General features: G+C 40.8%; 1 protein-coding gene across 1 annotated transcript in view; it reads left to right on the forward strand.

Moving 5' to 3' along the window:
* FLT1 (fms related receptor tyrosine kinase 1) overlaps positions 1 to 23100 on the forward strand; it is a 200486-nt gene that overhangs the window by 129734 nt on the left and 47652 nt on the right. The window contains exon 15 of the mRNA XM_017848483.1: positions 14991 to 15122. Within this exon, the coding sequence (XP_017703972.1) occupies positions 14991 to 15122 (132 nt within the window). The remainder of the gene's footprint in view (positions 1 to 14990; positions 15123 to 23100) is intronic.

Consider the following 23100-nt stretch of genomic DNA (forward strand, 5'->3'; position numbering starts at 1 on the left):
GAGGAATAGATGAATACATTCCCACTGTACAGAAATAGAGTAAGCTATAAAAATTTCCCTTATGGACAGGTAATACATATTTACTGTTTGATATGTCTTGTCAATGATTTTTTGTCAATGATTTTTCCATTTTTTAACCTGTACGTGTGCATATATACAAATGTGGGCTTTAAAAATATATGACGGGGCACAGTGGCTCACGCCTGTAATCCCCCAGCACTTTGGGAGGCTGAGGCAAGCGGATCGCCTGAGGTCAGGAGTTTAAGACCAGCTTGGCCAACATAGTGAAACCCTGTCTCTACTAAAAATACAAAAATTAGCCAGGCGTGGTATCAGGGGCCTGTAGTCCCAGCTACTCAGGAGACTGAGCCAGGAGGATCACTTGAACCCAGGAGGCAGAGGTTGCAGTAAGCCAAGATGGTGCCACTGCACTCCAGCCTGGGAAACAGAGAGAGACTCAATTTCAAATATATATATATATATATATATATATATATACACACACACACACACACACCAATGATTCATTCATTCAATAGATATTCACTGAGAGTCAACTCTGTGACAGGCATATTAGGTGCTGGGAACAAAACAGGGACCTTGAATTTACATGCTAATGGAAAAATACAGGCAACAAATTTACCAAACAAAACTACTGTCATGTCCCCTTATCCACAGGGGATCTGTTCTAAGACCCCAAGGGGATGCCTGACACCTCAGATTATACCAATTGCTGTCCATCAGAACATGCTCTGTTCATGTCTTCTACCCACAAACTTAAATGCCTTTTCAGGTTTCTTTTTCCTTCTTTCCAATTTCATGGATAGAAGGTTCGTTCTTACCATAGATCTTAGCCAACTTCAGCATATGATTTTTTTCTTTTCTTATTAAGTGGAGAACTTTCACCTTTTAACTTAAAGGAAGTACTTCACAGCTTCATCACTATTCGTGTGCTTTGGAGCCATTATTGAGGAAAATAAGTGTTCTCTGAACACAAGCACTGTGATACTGGGACCGTCTATCTGGTAGGCCAGCCACCTCCTAAGGGATTCATAGAAGGGTAACAGCTGCAGCGTGGAGATGCGTGCGGGACAAAGGGAAGATTCACATCCTGGGTGGGACAGAGTGAGACAGTGAGAGCATCATCATGCTACTCAGGATGGTGTACAATATAAAACTTATGAATTGTTTATTTATGGAATTTTCCATTTCATATTTTTGCACGGTGGTAAACTGAAACCACAGATACAGGGGGACTACTATATAAGCATATGGTATAAATCTGATAATCATCACTGTTATGATGAAAATAAAATAATGGATTACAGTGAGTGAGTGGTAGTGGGCTTATATGGGAAACCCAGCATTTCTGAGATAAAATTTGAGTTGAGGTCACACCATATGTTGTTTTAAGACTTGCTTTTATTACTTAATATATCTTGGAGGTCTTTCTATGTCAATACATATTGTTCTACCCCATTCTTTTTAGCAGGCATACACTGTAATATGATATGTATTCCCATAATTTATGTAACTACTCCTCTGTTGAGAGAGAAACACTTTCTTGACTAACTTCTTATGGAGTGCAATAGTACTGATTTTCCTGTCTTAAAATGGTCATTAGAATTGCTACTTCATCATACAAAAAAAAGCCACTGTAGGTGAATGGCCGTCTTCTGCCGGACTAATGGATCCAATCTTGTGGACAGGCTATGGCCAATCTGAGCATAGCACAAGGATTTATTGGGGCAGGAGTGTGTGGGTGTGTGCACACACTCACTTACATGTATGTGTTCACAGTTGACAAATAAACATAGCTGATAGCTAAGGTTATATAGATAATAACCATAGAGTTAGTACCATTTGACACATTTGTAAGTGCCTGAATCATCCTGAAATGCTTTATTAGAACAAGAGCAAAGTTCACAGTGAAAGCGCACAAAGCTGCTTTCATTTTAAATATTTAGAAATACGTGTGTTTTTGGCACAGTTTCAAAGAATTCATTTTAACTATTGCCTCTTCAAGGCTTTTAGAAACTATTCTGCTATCATAACTCTATTTTGTAAGTTAAAGTAGTGAAGGAATAGACATTATCCCAAATGAAAGGACCTTTGTTTCTGGTATTTCCCTTATTCGGAGGTTACAGTGAGAAGAATATTATACAGCTTTTTTTTTTTTTTTTTTTTTTTTTTTGAGACAGGGTCTTGCTCTGTCACCCAAGGCTGGAAGGCAGTGGCGTCATCACAGCTCACTGCAGCCTCCTCCCAACTCTCCCACCCTTCCAAGTAGCTAGAACTACAGACACATGCCACCATGCCAGGCTAATTTTTTTTATTTTTTTATAGAGACAGTAATCTCACTGTGTTGCCCAGGATGGTCCTGAACTCCTGGGCTCAAGCTATCCTCCTGCCTCTACCTCCCAAAGTGTTGGAATTACAGGCATGAACCACTGTACCCGGCCTATACAGCTTTTTTCATCACTGTCCCCAGTCTTATTCTTTTCTAAGTGTTCCTCTTCTTTCTCTGTCTTTTTCATGACTAAAGAGTAAATCGTCTCATCAGGGCTCACACTGCCATCAAGTCTCCTTTAGACACTACGGTTTGCAACATTCTCATATTCTCTTCCAGCTTAACGCATTATTGCAAGGCTGCTTTTCACTGTGTCTCAAATTATCCCATACGTCAACTTTTATTTATTTATTTATTTTACATTCACAAAGGCTTTGCCATGAGGCTTGATCTTAGGGTGAAATTCTCAGTAAAGAAGAAACCACATCATAGCCATTCAGAAGCACTGAAATCACTCATCTTTTTAGTGTCATTTAATGGACTAATCGTTCTTCATTTCCCTTTTCTTTTTTTCTTTTTTGGAGATGGAGTCTCATTCTGTCATCCATGCTGGAGTGCAATGGCATGATCTCGGCTCACTGCAACTTCCTTCTCCTGGGTTCAAGCAATTCTTCTGCCTCAGCCTCGCAAGTAGCTGGGATTACAGGTACTCGCCACCACGTCTGGCTAATTTTTGTATTTTTAGTAGAGACAGGGTTTCACCATGTTGGCCAGGCTGGTCTTGAACTCCTGATCTCAGGTGATTCACCCTCCTTGGCCTCCCAAAGTGTTGGAATTACAGGCATGAGCCACCACCACACCTGGCCTTCATTTTCCAATTTTGTCAGCCTTTGCCATTTTACTAAACTCAAATTTCTGTTCCTCAGACATAGTTTTCCAAACATCCAAAGTTTGACTGGATATATAAAATCTCCTTTGTGGAAAGTCAATCTGACATCTTGCCTCTAGCTTTCCCGGGTCACCTTTAGCCATCTCTATATTTTGGCTCTTCTGGTTCTTAGTTCCAACACAGCTCTTAGCTAATCAATTAAAAGCTGCCAATCTAGCCAGGCGCGGTGGCTCACACCTGTAATCCCAGCACTTTGGGAGGCTGAGGTGGACAGATCACCTGAGGTCAGGAGTTGGAGACCAGCCTGGCCAATGTGGTGAAACCCCATCTCAACTAAAAACACAAAAATTAGCCAGGTGTGGTGGTAGGAACCTGAAATCCCAGCTACTCAGGAGGCTGAGGCAGAAGAATTGCTTGAACCCAGACGTGGAGACTGCAGTAAGCAGAGATTGCACCATTGTGCTCCAGCCTGGGCACCAAGAGCAAAACTGTCTTAAAAAAAAAAAAAAAAAAAAAAAAAAAGGCTGCCAATCTAAAGATATGATTATTTACTGTGTACCTAGAATTGTATACATCAACATCACCATCGTCATCATCATCATCGTCGTCATCATTGTCGTCATCATCATCATCATAGCTATCATCATCATCATCATCATCATAGCTACCATTTAATGAAAACTATTATCTGCCATCTTTAAAGAACTTATCCTTTAGTTGGAGAGCCAAGACAATCATAACAATAACAAACATGGCCGGGCACGGTGGCTCACGCCTGTAATCCCAGCACTTCGGGAGGCCGAAGTGGGTGGATCATTTGAGGTCAGGAGTTCAAGACCAGCCTGACCAACATGGTGAAATGCTATCTCTATTAAAAATACAAAATTAGCCGGGCATGGTGGTGCATGCCTGTAATGCCAGCTACTCGGGAGGCTGAGACAGGAGAATCGCTTGAACCCAGGAGGCAGAGGTTGCAGGGAAATGAGATCGCGCACTGCACTCCAGCCTGGGCAACAAGAGTGAAACTCCATCTCAAAAATAAATAAATAAATAAATAAATAAATAAATAAACAAAATTCACTTTTTATTCTATTAAACTCAACATACATATATTAATTGCCTACTCTGAGCCTGACCCTTTATTATATTCTGGAGAAAATAAAAATAAGCAACACATAATCCTCACCTTTGAAAAACTTAAACATAATAGGCACAAAGTCAGTTCATAAATGTGCAATGTGAGTGGTATAAAATAACATCAGATAAAAATGAGCACTTCTGATGACTAATCAGGGGAGATTTCATGAAGGAGATGTCATCTGAATTGGACTTTGATGAATAAAGAAGACAGTTTTAATAACGAATATTAGTTTGGCCAAAGTGGACGAACATAATGTTCTCTAAGTCAACAATACAGATGGTCAACTGAGCAACAACACAGAAGTTGCTGGTCAGACTAGTAGGCCCATTTAGGAGAGCAACAAGCCACTTTTGTGTGTTTGAGGGGGAACAGGAGGCAAACACATGGCCTGCATTTATGTAATCAAATGGGTGAATTCAAAAGCTCTACAGATTTATTTACTCAATGGTGAATTGAATTAAAATTATATTCCATGCTCTTCCTTGGGCAATATGGTGCTTACACATAAAATGCCAAGATTGTCCTTCACCTTAAGGTGTAATGGGAAGAAATAAAACTATCTACAAAGTCCCTTGAAAATTACACCTTTAAAATTGACAGTTGGACATCTTGAAAATTTAGACCACATCCCATGAATAAATTAGGCCATCATGGTCAAAAACTTATCCACATCCTCCATCAGCAACTGACATAATAGGAAATTCAAATCCTCACACTGAGTTTCACCATCAGATACCTTAGAGGACACCACAGGTTTCTAAAAAACAGCCCAGTGTAAAATTTTCCTTAGCAAACGCATGGAACCACCAGAGTTTGCATTCTAAGCTCCAGGAACTGAGGCTTTCTGAAGCTTAAGATGACAAAATTAACTGACACAATTTTATAAATTCTGAGGTGAGCTTGGCATGCTGCAGGTCATCAGTCCATATTACCACCCAGGGAGCTAGCACTAATAACCAGCTTAGCTTCACCATATTCTGCAAAGATTGCAAAGCTCAGTCCCCTCCTCCACCCTCTACATGACATTTTCCATTGTCTTCATTTACATGGTCATTTTCCTCAGTTACTGAAGGTCAGCTGTCTGTCAGCCCTGCACTAGACACTGGAGACTCAGTAATGAATAAGGTAGAGTTACCATTCTCCAGGAGCCCACAGTGGAGTGGGCAGATAAGAAAGTCAGCAATTTTATGACAAAATGGTAAGTGCCAGAGTAGAGGCATGCACAGGGTGATGCAGGAGTAACACAAATGGGGTCCAAGAGCATCAGAAGATGCTTTCCGCCGGGCGTGGTGGCTCACGCCTGTAACCCTAGCAGTTTGGGAGGCCGAGGCAGGTGGATCACCTGAGGTCAGGAGTCCGAGACCAGCCTAGCCAACATGGTGAAACCCCATCTCTACTAAAAACACAAAAAATTAGCTGGGCGTGGTGGCGGGCACCTGTAATCCCAGCAACTTGGAAGGCTGAGGCTGGAGAATCTTGAACCCAGGAGGTGGAGGTTGCAGTGAGCCGAGATGGTGCCATTTCACTCTTGTCTGGCCAACAAGAGTAAAACTCCATCTCAAAAAAAAAAAAAAAAAAAAAAAAACATGCTTTCCAGAGCAGCCAATCCTGAGCTGAATATTAAAGAACAAGCAAATGCTAACCAGGCATCAAGGGAACCACGTGTGCAGAGTCACTGAGGCTTAGAACAAACTGCAAATAGATTAGTATGGCTTGTACCAAAGACACATGTAGGGATGCAGCAGGCAGCGAAGCTGGGAAGATAGGAAGGGGCCAGATCATGAAGGTCCTTGCTTAGTAACAACATAAAAACTTATCCCCATGTATATACTCTAAGTCAAGTTATGTCAAATGTATCTTGCATCCATGTTTTTATTGGCCCTCACAGTAAGTCTATATAAGTTGACGGTTGCCAACATTTAAGAATCATGAGCTTTAACACTAAAAACAAAAAAATTCAAATTTCTGCCTTCTTTCTAAAACTCAGAAGACAACACCAGACTCAAATCCCCAAATTCCCAATAGGTTGGAGCTAAGCAAAGGCTTCTGCTTTTAGATGGGAGACAGGCTTTCTATTCTCCAGAGACATAGTCCGCCTTCCATTATTTCATCCTCAACTCGTTTATATTAAGTGCCTGGCTCCTGAAGGCATCTGTGTTTGCAAGTGCTGCTCTATGCCTGTTGGTCCATCTGATACAGCTTCTTAGAGTAAAGAGAGAAATAAAGAATGGGTTTCCATGTGAATTGTTATGTCTTCAGTGGTTAAAGAATCTGTATTCAGTGTCAGCAATCAAGGAAATACACAAACAAGCACATGGAAATGACTTAGGCTATACTTTAGAAGCAAGCAAGCAGGCCTATAATTAAATTATCTCAGAAACACAAAGCAGAGCATCATGTTTATAAGCGAGTGCTGCCTGGGCATGGTGGCTCACGTCGGTAATCGCAGCACTTTGGGAGGCCGAGCTGGGCAGATCACTTGAGGTCAGGAGTTCGAGACCAGCCTGGCCAACATGGTAGAACCCCGTCTCTACTAAAAAAATACACAACTTAGCCAGGCGTGGTGGCATACGCCTGTAATCCCAGCTACTAGGGAGGCTGAGGCAGGAGAATCCCTTGAGCCTGGGAGCAGAGGTTGCAGTGAGCCGAGATTGCACCACTTCACTCTAGCCTGGGCGACAGAGCGAGACTCCACCTCAAAAAAAAAAAAAAAAAAGTGAGTTCTACATGTTAGTTCTAATGACTAATACCCAAAAGGAAAGAGAAAATTCAAATAGAGTGACCTTTCAAAGACTTCAATACTATTTTACTATTTTGCATAACAAAAAAATTATATCTAGGAATAAATATAACTAAAGAAAAGCAGGATTTAAAGAGAAAATCATAAAACTATTAAATGACATAAAAGAAAATCTAAATAACTCAAAGATACTCAATATTCTTCTATAAAAACACTTATTATTAGGTAGAACCATATTGCTATTTTTGTAGGTCAAAGTATTGGCAATTCCATATGATTCTACCTAAAATAAATATGACCATTTCCCCAAATTATAATATAATATAAACTCAGTGGAATTCCAATAAACATTCCAATTGTGCTTTTTACGGAATTTGACAAGCAAAATCTGAAGTATAAAGTATCGAAGTATAAAGGGCCAAGAACAGTCAAGACCATTTCGAAAATGATCTGGTCAGGCCATACCATATATCAAGATGTGTTATTAAGCAATCATAATTTAACTTATGTGGTACAGTGATAGACAAATAGGTCACTGTGAATAAATAAAGAGCCTAGAAACAGAACCACAAATACACAAATACATGGGAGCTTCAACATAAAAAAATTCAGATAGTATCTGAGTAGAGCTGGCACAATAACTTAGTGGGAAAAGAAGATCTTATTCAATAAATGAGGCTGGGATCACTGGCTATTCACATGGTAAAAATTAGGCCCTTACTTCACACCACACACATACCCCTCCCCAAAAGAAACTCTAGATAGATTAAAAACCTAAATAAGAAAACACAAAATATTAAATGAATCTTTTAAACTGATTTTATGAGGAAAGTATACAAGGTGAATGCTTTATGATATCAGGGTAGGAAAAGTTTCTTAAGTAACAAAAAGCACAAAGTATAATAAAAAAATACTGATAAATTTGATTATGTTAAAAAATTTAAAGCTTTGTATTAAAAATTCACCATGGCCCGGGCGCGGTGGCTCAAGCCTGTAATCCCAGCACTTTGGGAGGCCGAGACGGGCGGATCACGAGGTCAGGAGATCGAGACCATCCTGGCTAACACGGTGAAACCCCGTCTCTACTAAAAAATACAAAAAAACTAGCCGGGCGCGGTGGCGGGCGCCTGTAGTCCCAGCTACTCCGGAGGCTGAGGCAGGAGAATGGCGTGAACCTGGGAGGCGGAGCTTGCAGTGAGCTGAGATCCGGCCACTGCATTCCAGCCTGGGCGACAGAGCAAGACTCCATCTCAAAAAAAAAAAAAAAAAAATTCACCATGGCCAGGGACTGTGATGTACACCTGTAATCCCAACTACTCGGGAGGTTGAGGCTGGAGGATCACTTGAGCCTAAGAGTTCAAGGCTGCAGTGAGCTATGATCTTGCCACTGCAGTCCAGCCTGGGCAATAGAAACAGACCTCATCTCAATAAATAAGTAAATAAATAAAATAAAAATTTACCATAAGTGAAGTTTAAAAGACTGTTCATACAATGAAGGAAGACTTGAAATGTATTAAGCCAACAAAGAATTAGCATCCCAAACATAAAGAACCCTAAACTCATTGACAAAAAAACAAATAGGACAATAGAAAAATGAGCAAAGGATAGAAACAGGCAATTCACAAAAAGAGAAACCTGAATGGGGTCAGGGAAATGTAGATTAAAACCACAACAAGATACCTTTTCACATCAATCATTTTGCCATCAATTAAAAAGCATGGGCTGGGCGCGGTGATTCACACCTGTAATCCCAGCACTTTGGGAGGCCAAGGCTGGTGGATCACCTGAGGTCAGGAGTTCCAGACCAGCCACCATGATGAAACCCTGTCTCTACAAAAATACAAAAATTAGCCAGGTGCAGTGGTGGGCACCTGTAATCCCAGCTACTCGGGAGGCCAAGACAGGAGAATCACTTGAACCCAGGAGGCAAAGTATGCAGTGAACCGAGATTGCACCATTGCACTCCAGCCTGGGTGACAGCAACATTCCATCTCCGAAAAAAAAAGGATAAATATAAAAGCATTGCTGAATGGAAAAACAATCAAGTTGAAAAGGATATATAATCTATAATACCTGTTATTTTGAATTTTTAAGCACACAAAATAATAGTCTGTGTTCTGTAGAGATACGTATCTATGTAGAAAAAGTACAAAAGCATGCATGAGAATTTACACACCAATTCCAGGTACCTCTGGAGAGAGAGGGTAAAGGAAGGGATAAAGTATCTATAAATCTTATTTCATATAAAAGACAGAGAGAAATGGGTCTGTCTAAAGCAAACATGGCAAAATGTTGACCCCTGATCATCTTAATGGTTGACACATGGGTTATGCTTTTCCTGCACTTTAAAATTTTTGAAAGTGTTCACAGTCAAAAAAATTAAAATTAAACTAAAAATAGAACCCTTTAAAAAAGTATTTTCCTCAGCAGAACAGAGCCTGTATCCTAGGATTTCAGTCATATAAAGTGAATATCAACAGATTAAGGTATTAGAGAAAACAGGGGGAGACAACAATGAATTAAGTATGAACAAAAGATCTGAGGAATGAGACAAGCTATAAAGGTAATCACTGCCTATTTTTGAAAGAAGGGAAATAAACAGCAAGAGTGGAGGATGAGCAAGGGCCTGATGACAGTTCTGAGCATTTGAGTGGCCTATCTGATGGGGACGCATCAGTGTCTCTGTGTCGTTTGTTATAGTGCAATAGAGGGCACGTCAGAAAGAAGAGCTTTGCCCATTGAATTTGGACACCTTCTCACCCCATTTCCTCTCCTTCGTGGACTAGAAAGAGGAATCTGCCAGACGATGTTAGCTCATGAGCATCCTGGCTACTGTCTCTCACCTTTCATAATTACATGCTCTCCTTGAATCCAAGTCCTTTAACTTTATTTGCTCATGGTGCCAGCCCCCTTGTTTTTGTTTTTTGTTTTTTGTTTTTGTCAATTTTTAGTAGAGATGGAGTCTCACTATGTTGCCCAGGCTGGTCTCAAACTCCTGGACTCAAGCGATCTGCCCGCCTCAGCCTCCCAAAGTGCTGGGATTGCAGGCATGAGTTGGGGATTTGAGTGATAGAAAATTGGCCGAGTTTCAGATCTGCTGCAGTGGAGATGATTGTCATGATTGTAGGTAGCAAGATAGCTGCTATTATAAATATTCATTGACCTCGAGCAACTGTACGGCCACACTTTTATTTTCTGTGATTGCCACTTATACTATATCTTATACTTCTCAAAGCTTCAATGCTTCCATTTAAGTTATCTCAATTGATCATGAAATAGGTGGAGCAGGTATTATTCTCATTTTACAGATAAGGAAATAACCCCAAAGAGATTAAGTGACTTGGCCAAGGTTATGGGGAAGAGCTGTCATTTTTTTTCCTGTTATCTGGGTTTAAAATATTGGAATCACCTTGGACTCATCTCTCTCTTTTTCTATTGCTGTATCCAGTAAAGCACCAAGTCCTACAGGTTGTTTCTACAAAGTGTCTGTTTCCATTTCTTCCTCTATACTTCCTGTCAAGCAGGAAGTTCCCACCATCCGGGTTTGAGACTTCATCATTCCTTGCCTGAATTACAACTGATGAGCAGAACTTGCAGATGCTATGCTTTCCTCATTCCAGTCCAGCCTGTATTCTCCTTCTAGACTGAACGTCCTTAAATGTCGCTTTCACTATGCTGAAAAATCTTCATGATTCCCTTTCCTTTTACATTTAATTGAAACTCCTCAACCAGGATTTCAAAGCTTTCCTTAATCTGAATTCACCTTTTCCAGTCACCTACTCAAAACAGGTCTTTGCAAATAAAAATGGCTAATACACACATGAAAAAATGTTCAAAGAAATACAAATTAAAACAATCATTTTTATCTATCAAATCAGCAAGGTTTTGTGTTTTCTATTTTTTAGACGATACTGCTCATTCTCCACTCTTGCTATTTATTTCCCTTCTTATGAAAATACACATGTTATTACCCTTATAATTTGTCTCCATCCCTCAGATCTTTTGTTCATACTTAATTCTTTGCTGTCTCCGCTGGTTTCTCTACTACCTTAATCTGTTGATACTCACTTTGTAATTTCCCAAAACTAGAATTTGTAGGCAAGGATTTCTTTTGTTTGACAGTGTATCACCAGTATCTAGAATAGTGTCTAGGATGTAGTAGGAGCTAAAAAAATATGTTATATAAATGAACAAACTGTATTTTCAGAAAGTACACTTTAGAAAGACTAAAGAAACAACATTTGGGAGGTGAGATTGTAGGTGTTTGGAGTTTGTGCGTTTTTTACATTTCTTTTTTTTTTTTTTTTTTTTTTGAGATGGAGACTCGCTCTGTCACCCAGGCTGGAGTGCAGTGGCACCATCTCAGCTCACTGTAAGCTCCACCTCCCGGGTTCAAGCGATTCTTCTGCCTCAGCCGTCTGAGTAGCTGGGACTACAGGTGCGAGCCACCGTGCCCAGCTAATTTTTGTATTTTTAGTAGAGATGGGGTGTCACCATATTGGCCAGGCTGGTCTCAAACTCCTAGACCTCATGATCCACCCACCTCAGCCTCCCAAAGTGCTGGGATTACAGACATGAGCCACTGCGCTCAACCGTTTACATTTCTTTAATTGGCAAATAATAATAATTACATATATGGATGGGGTACCGTGCGATGTTTTAATATTAATACATGTATACAATGGTAAAGATCAAATAAGCCTGATTAGCATACTCATCACCTCAAATATCATTTCTCTGTGGTGGGAACACTTCAAATCCTCCCTTTGAGCTATTTTGAAGTGCGCATTATTTTTAACTGTTGTCACTTTGCTGTGTAATAGAATGCCAGAACATATTCCTCTTATCTAACTGTAACTTTGTACCCAGTGACCAATATCTTCTCTTTCTGTATCCAAGTCTCCCCACCCCAGCCTCTGGTAGCCATCACTCTACTCTTAACATCTATGAGTTCAACTTTTTTAGATGCCACATCTAAGTGAAATCATGCCGCATTTGTCTCTCAGTGCCTGGCTTATTTTGCTCAACATACTGACCTCTAGGTTCATCCATATTGTCATAAATGACAGAATTTCCTGTTATTTTTTAAGGCTGTGGTATTCCATTGTGTATATACATTGAATTTTAAAAATCTGTTCATCCATTGATGGACACATAGGTTGCCTCCATATCTTGGTTCTTGTGAATAATGCTGCAATAAACATGGGAATGCAGACATCTCTTCAGCATACTGATTTCAATTTCTTTGGATAGATAACCAGTAGTGGGATTGCTAGATCATATAGCAGTTTTCTTTTTAGTTGTTTGAGAGGCTCCATATGGTTTTCCAAAATGGCCGTACTAATTTATAATGCCACCAACTATGTATAAGGGTTCCCTTCTCTCTACATCCTCGTCAACACTCGTGATCTTTAATCTTTTTGATAATAGCTAATCTCATAGGTGTGAGGTGCTATCTCATTTGGTTTTTTCTTTTTTTTTTTTTGAGACAAAGTCTCACTCTGTCACCTAGGCCAGAGTGCAGTGGCACGATCTTGGCTCACTGCAACCTCTGCCTCCCAAGTTCAAGTGATTCTCCTGCTGCAGCCCCCTGAGTAGTTGGGATTACAGGCATGCACCACCACACCCCGCTAATTTTTGTATTTTTGGTAGAGATTGGGTTTCATCATGTTGGCCAGGCTGGTCTTGAACTCCTGACCTCAGCTGATCCACCCACCTCGGCCTCCCAAAGTGCTGGGATTACACACATGAGCCACTGCACCTGGCCTCATTTGGTTTTGATTTACATTTCTGTGATTAGAGATGGTGAGTATTTTTTTTCATATATCTACTGGCCATCTGTCTTCTTTTGAAAAATGTCTATTCAATTTCTTTGCCCATTTTTAAATAGGATTATTGGTTTTCCTGTTATTGAGTAATTTGAGTTCCTTGTATATTTTGGATATTGGCTCCTTATCTGATGTATGATTTCTAAATATTTTTCCCAATCTGCTGGTTGTCTCTTCACTCTATTAATTGTGTCTTTTGCTGTGCAAAAGCTTTTTAGTTTAATGCAATCCCATTTGCCTATTTTTGCTTTCGTTGCCTGTGCTTTTGGGGTCATATCCAAGAAATCTCTTCCCAGACCAATGTCGTGGAGTTTTTCCCCCAAATTTTCTTCTAGTAATTTTATAGTTTCAGCTCTTATATTTAAGTTTTAATCCATATTGAGTTCATTTTATATAAGGGATAAGAGAAGGGTCCATTTTCATTTTTCTGTGTGTAGATAGCCAGTTTCCCAACACCATTTATTAAGGAAACTATCCTTTCCCCATTGCGTGTTCTTGGCACCTTGTCAAAAATCAATTGACCATAGATGTTTGGGTTGATTTCTGGGCCCTCGCTTATTCCATTGGTTGATGAATCTGTTTTTATAACAGTACCATGCTGTTTTGATCATCATAGCTTCGTAATATTACATTGTCTTTTTTTATGCTTTCAAATGTTTCTCAAGTTTTCTATATTAAGTACATCTTTCATAATCAGGAGAAATACACAAACTATTTAAACTAACGAAATACAGCCTATAGTCTGGCCAGGCCTGTTTTATCACTATCCTGGAACAAGTACTCAATCCCGTTTATTTCTACATCATGCCATTTCTCATGCTTTCCTTTCTCACTTCACCTCTGACAATCTTTCAAACCTCAACTCGAGGCCCACCTCTTCTATGCAGCCTTCCCCAAGTGCACCCTTCCTTACTGATCTCCTTCCCTGTGCCAGACTTTCCACTTAATTAGTTATACTGTGCTACATTCACTCATTCTCATTCATTAAACATTTTCTATTTGCTGGCTTGTATGTGTGAGTGTATGTGTTGAGCATGTGAGGGAGAGAGAGAATGTATATGTGTGTGTTTGGTATGAATTAATTTTTCCTTCTCAATAGATACCATGTCTTAGCCTGACCACATTTTAGCCTGCTGTTTGTTTTGTAACACGAACTGATGGCAGAGTAAATGCTCAACACACACTTGGTGATAGTACACGGTATTGAAGCTTCAAGGTCTTGAAGCCTTTCAGGGGTCTGAAAATTCTTGGGGCTCCTTCCACTACACAATGCTCTGTGGTAACCCTTAAGCTGACATTTACTGAGCACTTACTAGGTGCCATGGGCTTGCCATTTATTTTTTCATTTATAGAGTAAGAATTACTTTCATTTTTATCTTAAGATTAAGGAAACTGAAACTTAGAAAGATCAAGTAACTTGCTTAAGTGACAAAGCTTGAGGCGCTAAGGCATGGATTAAAACAGCCCAGGCAAGCTCGTTATCACTAGGCTATATTGACTCACCAGGCTTTATGACAAATGAAATATTATTTCCTTTGACCCATATGCCACAAATGTGCTTTCAGTCAAACTGCATGCTCTTGGTGAAGTTACTTAACCTCACAGAATCTCAAGTTTCCTCGTTTGTAAGAGGAAGACATTATTAGCTGACAGACTGGTTGTAAATGTCAAGGTATGAAAGTGTGTCACATAGTGCTGAGCACATAGAGGGCGTTGAGTCAATGATAGTTGTTATTATTAGATATGCTGCCTTCTTAATATCTGCAACTTTCAAGCTGGGCATGGCAGCTGCCTCGCGTTTCTTTCTACAGGGTGGGTGGATCTGCATCTCCGAAGCTGAGGATGACAGCTCTGCTGGGTGGTGAAGGTGCTCTTAGAAAGCTTGTAAAAAAAAAAAAAAAAAAAAAGAAGAAGAAGAAGGAAAGAAAAGCAAAAGAAAGCCTGGACCCAGAGAAAACAAATAATCAACCCTGCCCCAGGTTCACTAGAGCTCGGATTTCCTTGTCTGAATGCATAATGATAGGAAGAAGGCTGTGTTACAGAAGTAGCTGTTTTTTGTTTGTCATCCAGGCCCACTAATCTAAACATCTCACACTCCTCAGGAATTATTTTAGGACCAGGAAGCAGCACGCTGTTTATTGAAAGAGTCACAGAAGAGGATGAAGGTGTCTATCACTGCAAAGCCACCAACCAGAAGGGCTCCGTGGAAAGTTCAGCATACCTCACTGTTCAAGGTAAACAGCTGCTTAAGAAAGCAACAAGAAATTGGTCAGACATCTATTTCCCTGTTTGTTTAACTTTCCACCTCCCAGTCTGCTGCTGCCTGCTCCAGTCTGTTCCTTTCCCTGACCTCCTTCTCCCCTCTCCCTGCCACTCCGGGAAGGGACTGTCTCGTTCTGTCTGGTAAAGCAGAAGGTGAAAACACTGGCTGGCCATCCTTGAGAGCCCAAAATGTGAACACAGTGTCTGTGGGAGAAGTCGTTCCCAGAAGAAAGGAAACCCAGTTCTGACCGTGTGATGATGCCCTGCCACAGAGAGTGGCCAGAGTAGTCCACACCTGTGAGAGAGATGTCCAAGAAGGAAGAAAAGGGAGGGGGGTAGGTGAGGAGGGGGAACTCGCACACTTAAAATTGTTCATTTGTTTTCCTTTTCTAATTCCCAGGAGTTAGACATATGCTGCTATTCCAAATGCTTTAATAAGCTGGCTTTTAAAATGAAGTGCGCTGTAATATTTTATCAGAGAGAAGCAACACGTAATCAACAGACCACATTTAAGAAAAATATTCCAAGTGCTTCCTCTTTATAGGTCTCAGACAGTTTGCTCAGCAGCAAAATACAAAGAGGCCTAATCCTACCCCGGCTATGGCCATGTGGCTTACATTTGGAAAACAGTTTCAACCTCAATTTCAATTCCCTAATGCTAAGAATCATCCAAAACATAAAATTTACAACATCGTAAAATATCAGATTGGCACCTCTTAGATGTAAATATCTATGGCATATTGAGGTTTGACGTGAAAAGATGGAATTTGTTCAGTAGCCTATTTCCAAATGCTAACCAGTCAACTTCAGAATATGCAAGTATTTTGCCGGGAGGAACTAGGAAGAAGGCAATGTAATTCAGTTCTTTTCCCCCTGAAACTTACATTGCTTAAATATTTTAACTCTGAGAATTCAAACCCCTTTAAAACAGAACATCATCTCTATTCTTTTACCAGATGATTTAAAGAGCCCCCTGAAAGTCTGAAACTGCTCTGGTAAACTTCCAGAAAAACTGAGAGGGTAGCATTCCCCAAATACCTTTACTAAAGGTTTTGTCTCCCAAATAATCCTTGTTCTAAAATATTATGTTCACTTTTCTGTTCGCTCATACAGAAACAGTTTATTAGCATCTGTTTAACACCTTCTTCCCCAGATGGCTGCTAATCTTTCTTTTAACAGGCACCCCAGACATCCAGCCCTCAGGAATGGCCGTGTCGGGCCAGGGAACACAGAGAGCAAGGAGACCTCACTAATCCTCAGAGCAAATGTCATTTCCCCCATATCCTCCCAACAACCCCGTGAGATACACAGAGCAGTGATAAACCTCCAGAGAGGTCTGAACTGACTCACCTAACTCATACAGTCTAGTCGTGGCAGACTGGAGGAGAAAACTGAACTTTTCTCAGACTCCCCTCCCCTCACCCCATGACTGCCTTCCCCTGTGCCCACCCCTCCATCAGGGAATATGGGGCAGCAATGGCTGGACTCTGATGGCCTGGGAGGAGCGTGGGTGTGAAGCAGTGACGTTTTTGCGTGTTTGTAGTTCTCCCCAAAGTCTTGACTTCCTTCCCTTTTCTGCCAGGTTAATCTGGGTTTCTCAGAAGCCAGTGTGCTTAAAATTGTGCATTTACGACATCTGTGAGTTTCTTCTGCCTACCTTCAGAACCACCACCCTTCTGTTCGCCAGCAGTCTGCTCTGCAGGAGGCCTGCTGTTATTCTTTCACTGCTCCAGGCCAGATCAGCAGCACCAGGGGGCCTTCCAGATTGGATTAGAGTCAGTCTTTTGGCCATTGGTGAGCCCGACTTGCTACATAATGCCAAGCATGGCCTCTGTTTGTGATGTTAGTGCATCCTGGAATGTCTTTTGTACAGGCTCCATTCCCTATTCCAGCCAAATCCTTCTTGTGCTCTCAGGCCAGCTGAAATGCTTTCTGCCCTGGAATATCCTCCAGGATGAACAGCTGAGGCAGATACTCATTCTCTGCTCTCTCATTCCCCGCTTCTGGAATCATTAGTCAGTACTTATTTTATTCTGCCTTTTATTATTATTTTGGCGTTGATATGCTTCTCTTCCCTACCGAATTATAAACTTTGAGACAGTACTGTCTGACATATCTTTATATCCCATACACATGCCCAGCACTTAGCACGAAACATTTATTTAGTATCTTTATGTGCAGGCACTGTGCTGGACATGTGACATACTGAATCCTATTAACCTTGTAAGAATCTAAAGCAGTCAATAGTAGTATCTTCAGTCTACAGATGGGAAGATGGAAGCTCAAAGAAGTTAAATAACTTGCCCAAAGTTGCACAAAGACTACGTGGTGAGGCTGAAACGTGAGTCCACGTAAACCTCAGAATATTTTCACCGTTGCTCCGCTCTTCTCATTCCTGAGGTGCCTGAGGAAGTTGTCTGCAAGGACTTAGGATAAAATTGAGCAAAAGCACTGTTCTAGTGATCCTGTTATTTTTATTTTCTCCATTTCTCTTATGTTTACATGCCTCTAGACTTCCTACACTGATTCCTTTTCCCATTAATGTTATGCTTCTCTGAAAAGTCAGATGTTAAGAATACTGCATTACTGATAATTTCGTTGTGTTTTTTTTTTTTTTTTTTTTTGTATTTTTTTTTTTTTTAGTAGAGACAGGGTTTCACCGTGTTAGCCAGGATGGTCTCCATCTCCTGACCTCGTGATCCGCCCATCTCGGCCTCCCAAAGTGCTGGGATTACAGGCTTGAGCCACCGCGCCCGGCCCTACTGATAGTTTCTAAACCTTTCTGTTAGCCATATCATTTACTCTTGTGAAAAGTGGAGGTAATTTTCCCTTGAATTGCCCATATTGGTTGCCACATATATATAATATATGGCATACATAATGGAATATGTAAACATATATTCCATTCTTTTGTTCATTATTGCCCCCAACTGCCATGATTTTGAACTCTGTGTCTGCTTTTTATAGTTTTTTGGCCTTCTCCTTTGCTCTCTTTTGTTAGAGTGATGGCTATATCCAACATTTTTTGCTTAAAAATTGTAGTTAGCTGAAAACATAGACTATGTGATTGGCACTCACCCAGCCACACCTGAAATATTGTGCCCATTTATAAAAGAAACAAATAAGTCGAGCTATATCCTGGATAGGAATAGGATAGTGCCAGAAAAGAGGATACGTAGTCCAAAAAAGAGACCACATGAGGGTAACAAGATTGTTGTCTTCAAATACTTAAGGAGCTTTCAGACAGAAGAGGCATGTAACCCATTCTTTGACACACCAGAAAAGATAACTAGAACCAAGCGAAGGGAGATGGTAGTGAAATCTCCAAGAGGCAGGTTTCAAGTCTATATAAGAATATAATTTTGCACAGGAAGAAATTTTGAATGTTAATAGTATGTGGACCTTAGAAAAGCTTGCATGTATGAGTCCGATGCAGTATCTTGCATGGAAATAGTTTGGGTTCACTGGATTAAAATTTGATCCTGGGATGCTGTTCACAACAGCTGAATACGGTACCTGCTCAGTAATTTTATAATTGAAATGGGACTCTTCTTCTAGAGCCATTGTTCTTACCACCCTGGTAGCTATGAAACATTCCCTAGATTCAGACTTTATTTCCTGTTAGATGCATATGGACCCTCACACTGACCTATCTTGTCAAATTGAGTTTAGGAAATGAAACCAAGCGAACAAGTTGTGTCTGTGGCTATGTTTAACAGATTTAAAGAGGTTGGTGAATTAGCCAGGAAGGAAACTGTCTGCTCTTTTTATTTCCTTTGAGAAAGGATTCTTATACCCACAGATAAAACAATGTGTTATTTTTGTATCTGTAAAGGATGAATGAACTGTGGAGTCAAAGTACCTTCTTTAAATAATCACAGGTCTTGTTTGGTTTGGACCTAGCGCCAGCACGAGGACACATGAAGCTCTCAAAGGGGAAATTCCATATCAAAACCGACAATAGAAGTGTTAGTAACCAAAATCATTTCTGAAATTAACATAGCGCTCAATAGCCCTGGAACTCAATGGGGCTGTTAAAATTTCATCCAAGGACTTAAGCTATGCTTTATTATTGCAAATAACCACAATATATACAAGAGCATTCTTTTTTTATTTTTTATGGTTATTTTATTTTATTTGAGACACAGTCTTGCTTTGTCAGCCAGGCTGGAGTGCAGTGGCATGATCTCGGCTCATTGCAACCTCTGCCTCCCAAGCTCAAGCAATTCTTCTGCGTCAGCCTCCCGAGTAGCTGGGATTACAGGCGTGTGCCACCATGCCTGGCTAATTTTTGTATTTTTAGTAGAGACAGGGTTTCACTATGTTGGCCAGGCTGGTCTCGAACTCCTGACCTCAGGTAATCTACCCGCCTCAGCCTCCCAAACTGCTGGGACTACAGACGTGAGCCATCGCGCCCAGCCAAGAATATTCTTATATCAGATTTAGGCCTTACTATATTTCAGTATCATTTATAAGTACATAGGAGAAGACAACTTGAAGAAGAACAACTATCATTTTAAGCGTTTTTTGAAGATGATTGATGGATACAAAAATCACAAAAGCACAAAAGGACTATGTCAGCGTCCTGCAGTCTAAATGCTGGTCATGGCATTAGAGGCTGATTTACAAACGATTGTATGTTGTCACTTGTTTGAGAAAGGACTCATCCAGTAGAAAGTAGACACTATGTTCCCTAATAAATTAAATCCCAAAAGTCAAGAATAGAAAAAACTGAAAATAATATGGCCGTGGGTCTTCGGTCACTCCTTTGTATTGTCCTTGGCCAGCTATCAGTTTTCAGTTCTCCATTTTGACCTTCCTCTGATCCCTGACTGACCTCCTTCCATATTAGCTCCTCTCTTCCTGAATCCTGCCCCCAAATTCACTCCTATGACTATCCTGGCACTGAGAAAGGATGTGATAAACTAATTCGCATGACTATGTTGGGGATTGATGTTACGCCTCTCATGGGTGTTGGCTATTTAGAAGGGTTTCCTGAGGAGAGAGCAGTGCTCAAAACAGAGATGAACCAGCTGGCAATAATGCCAATAGGAGGGCTGAGGGGCAGCGATACACATGCCTTCATACTTCACATCTAACCAGTGACATAAAGCTGGCGTTGATCAAGAAGAATTTAAAAAGAAATGGTGATGGAATTCAGTTAGGCTGATTTGAGGTCTTTGTAGAGAGTTCTTGAGGCAAAATCATTCAAACTCAAAAGATATTCATCTTAATTCCTTCTGTAGAAACTAGACTGGCATAAAACTGCGTCGGGTATTATAGAAGTGGGTATTAGGCCTAGGGAACTTGGTGCTGGGCTCTTCGAGGGCCTGGGACCATATAATTAATATCTTGCACTTATAGAACATCAGGTGCACTATTTTATGCACATCCATAATCCTACTTAAGTTTTGCAATAATCCTACAGGCACAAGGAAGTACAGTTAGTTAAAAGTGAGAATCTAGGCACAAAAAGGTTAAGTGACTTGTCCAGAGTTACACAGCTAGGAAATGGCAGAGCTGAGAATTGGAACCATGTTCAACCATCCTGCTCTATTGCATCTCAACTCCAAGGCAGTGCAGCACGGTGGTTAAAAAGACCCCCTCTGAAGCCAGATGCCTCCCTCTTCATGAGCTGCATAACCTTTGCCAAGTTCCTTACCTTCCTGGTGCTTCCAGTCTCTCGTTGTAAAATGGGCATGCTAATGATGGTATACCAGTCTTTATAGGATTGCTGTAAGGATTAACGCATTTAAAATAGCATCTGGCATATAATAAAAATTTTGTAAGTGTTACCTAACATTACCATTTGTTAATACAATATACCAAATTCCATTTCAACAAAAGTTATACTTTTCCTGGACTCAACTAGTAGGTCACTTAAAAGGTGTTCTAAGCCACAGAATTCCTGTTTGACTTAAGGATTTAACTTGTGAAAAAAGAAATGTGTTCCAGAACTAATGTCACATAACAGCAATTTAAATATCCTTACTTAAAAGTACTTTTGAAAATGTACTTGAAATTTAATGGGAATACGGCATTTCCATACATCACTGTCCTTTGGAGTAGTTCCAAATTGGTGTACATAGATTCCTAAAAAACTTCATCGACAGTAACAAAGGTCTGCAGGCCTATTTTAACATTTCAATAGGCTCTAGAGAAATCACATTTTAAGGTTACCTGGATTATGATGACTGGGTTTTAGATAGAAGGAGATGACACTGGTTGAGTGACTCGTGTTGCTTAGGGATCTTGAGAGTCAGGTCAAAGTGCATCTGAGTAATTTTCTTTTCATCCGTACCTAAATCTTTATAGAGACTTCCTCTGAGTCAATGCTGGAGACTCAAAGCGAACAAGAAACATGTCCTGCTCTTGAGGTCCTAATAGGTTAATGGGCAATAAACCCACATAAGTAGTTACTCAAATTATAATAACAATAGAACCAGAGAATAACATCTAAACCAACCTGTAGGGTCAGGCAAATTTCCCAGGGAGGTGGTGGACCAGTTGTTTGCAGAAATTGATGAGTACTTAGGTCCAAATCTGATTTGTTTCAGAAAGAAAAGGCAAATTGTATTAAATAATACATGCAATGTGTTTGGATGGAAAAAAAAAAGATACCCTGCACTTGAGGTCCAAAAAGTGATATGGAAAAAAAAAAAGAAAAGGGTTGGGGTAAGGGGTGTAGATGGAGAAACAGAGAGTGTGGGAGAGGGAGAGAGGAAGGGAGGGAGGGAGGGAGAGAGAGAAGGGAAAGAAGGAAGGAGGGGAGGAAAAGGAAGGGAGGGAGGGAGGAAGGAAGGAAGGAAGGAAGGAAGGAAGGAAGGAAGGAAGGAAGGAAGGAAGGAAGGAAGGAAGGAAGGAAGGAAGTGACCTACTCAACTAGTAGGTCACTTAAAAGGTGTTCTAAGCCACAGAATGCAGGCAGGCAGGCTTCAAAATGATAGCTAACACTAGGTTTACACAATTCACGTGTGAGGAAGGGGCTGTTATCTCCACTTTGTAAGGATGAGGAAACTGGGGCACAGAGTACCTGCCCTTTCCTGATGAAACCTGTGTTCCGTCCCTAAGTGAAGGCAGGCCCTGGGCCAAGGTGCTCTGGTCTTTTGCTTGGGGTGTTTCCTTAACTCCTTGGGAAACTGGTTATATTGCATGAGCTGAGTTGGTTGGCTCTGCTGCCTACCCATTCATGCAGTCTGATGCCACACAGTGCCATACGTCAGGGCTGGTGTGATGCCGCCAGACCATGCAGCCCAGGCCGTGTGTACAGAGAGCTACTGCTGCTATCAGGAAAGCTCAGGACACTGTGCAGCTGCAGAGACTTCAGGCAAGATACACACCCCTTCAGAACTCAGACCATCCCTGGTGTGGCATCTCCCCTCCCTATTCCAAAAGGCATGGTATAAAGCCTGGGAGAGTAATTGACGTGGAATGCTCTGTGCAACCAGGTCAACTGTCTGTCATAGATACAGTTACCATACACTCTTTAAATTGGCTATATGCTTGTCAGTATCCCAAATAAAAGTAACCTTGTACTGTGTCCTGATGCTGGCCTTTCACACACATCATGCAGGAGCCATGTCCTTGAGACCCAGTGCTAACTCCTAGTTACTGTCAAATCCCACCCACATTTCCCTGGCCTCTTTCCCCTCCTGTGTGCAGCTGGGTTATCTCATGCACTTAGCTCATCAGCTGTCACCAGCAAGTTGAAGCTGGGTTTAATCAGGCCAGTGTGTGGATGTCTGACTGCTGAAAAAACACCTAAGGGTTCACTTCAGTCAGTCACCCAGCATAAGACTGTCCTAACAGTCGCTTTTCAAACAGAGATAGAGACTGAGCCATCAAATGCAATACAGCATTGATATTACAGCACATACTGTAAAATTCTAGTATTTTTCAATAAGCAGTACTGAACATTATTAATATTAAATAGATCTTTCCTTCCTGATA

Source organism: Rhinopithecus bieti, unplaced genomic scaffold (assembly GCF_001698545.2).
Source record: "Rhinopithecus bieti isolate Rb0 unplaced genomic scaffold, ASM169854v2 scaffold_28547, whole genome shotgun sequence".
Classification (NCBI taxonomy): Eukaryota; Metazoa; Chordata; class Mammalia; order Primates; family Cercopithecidae; genus Rhinopithecus; species Rhinopithecus bieti.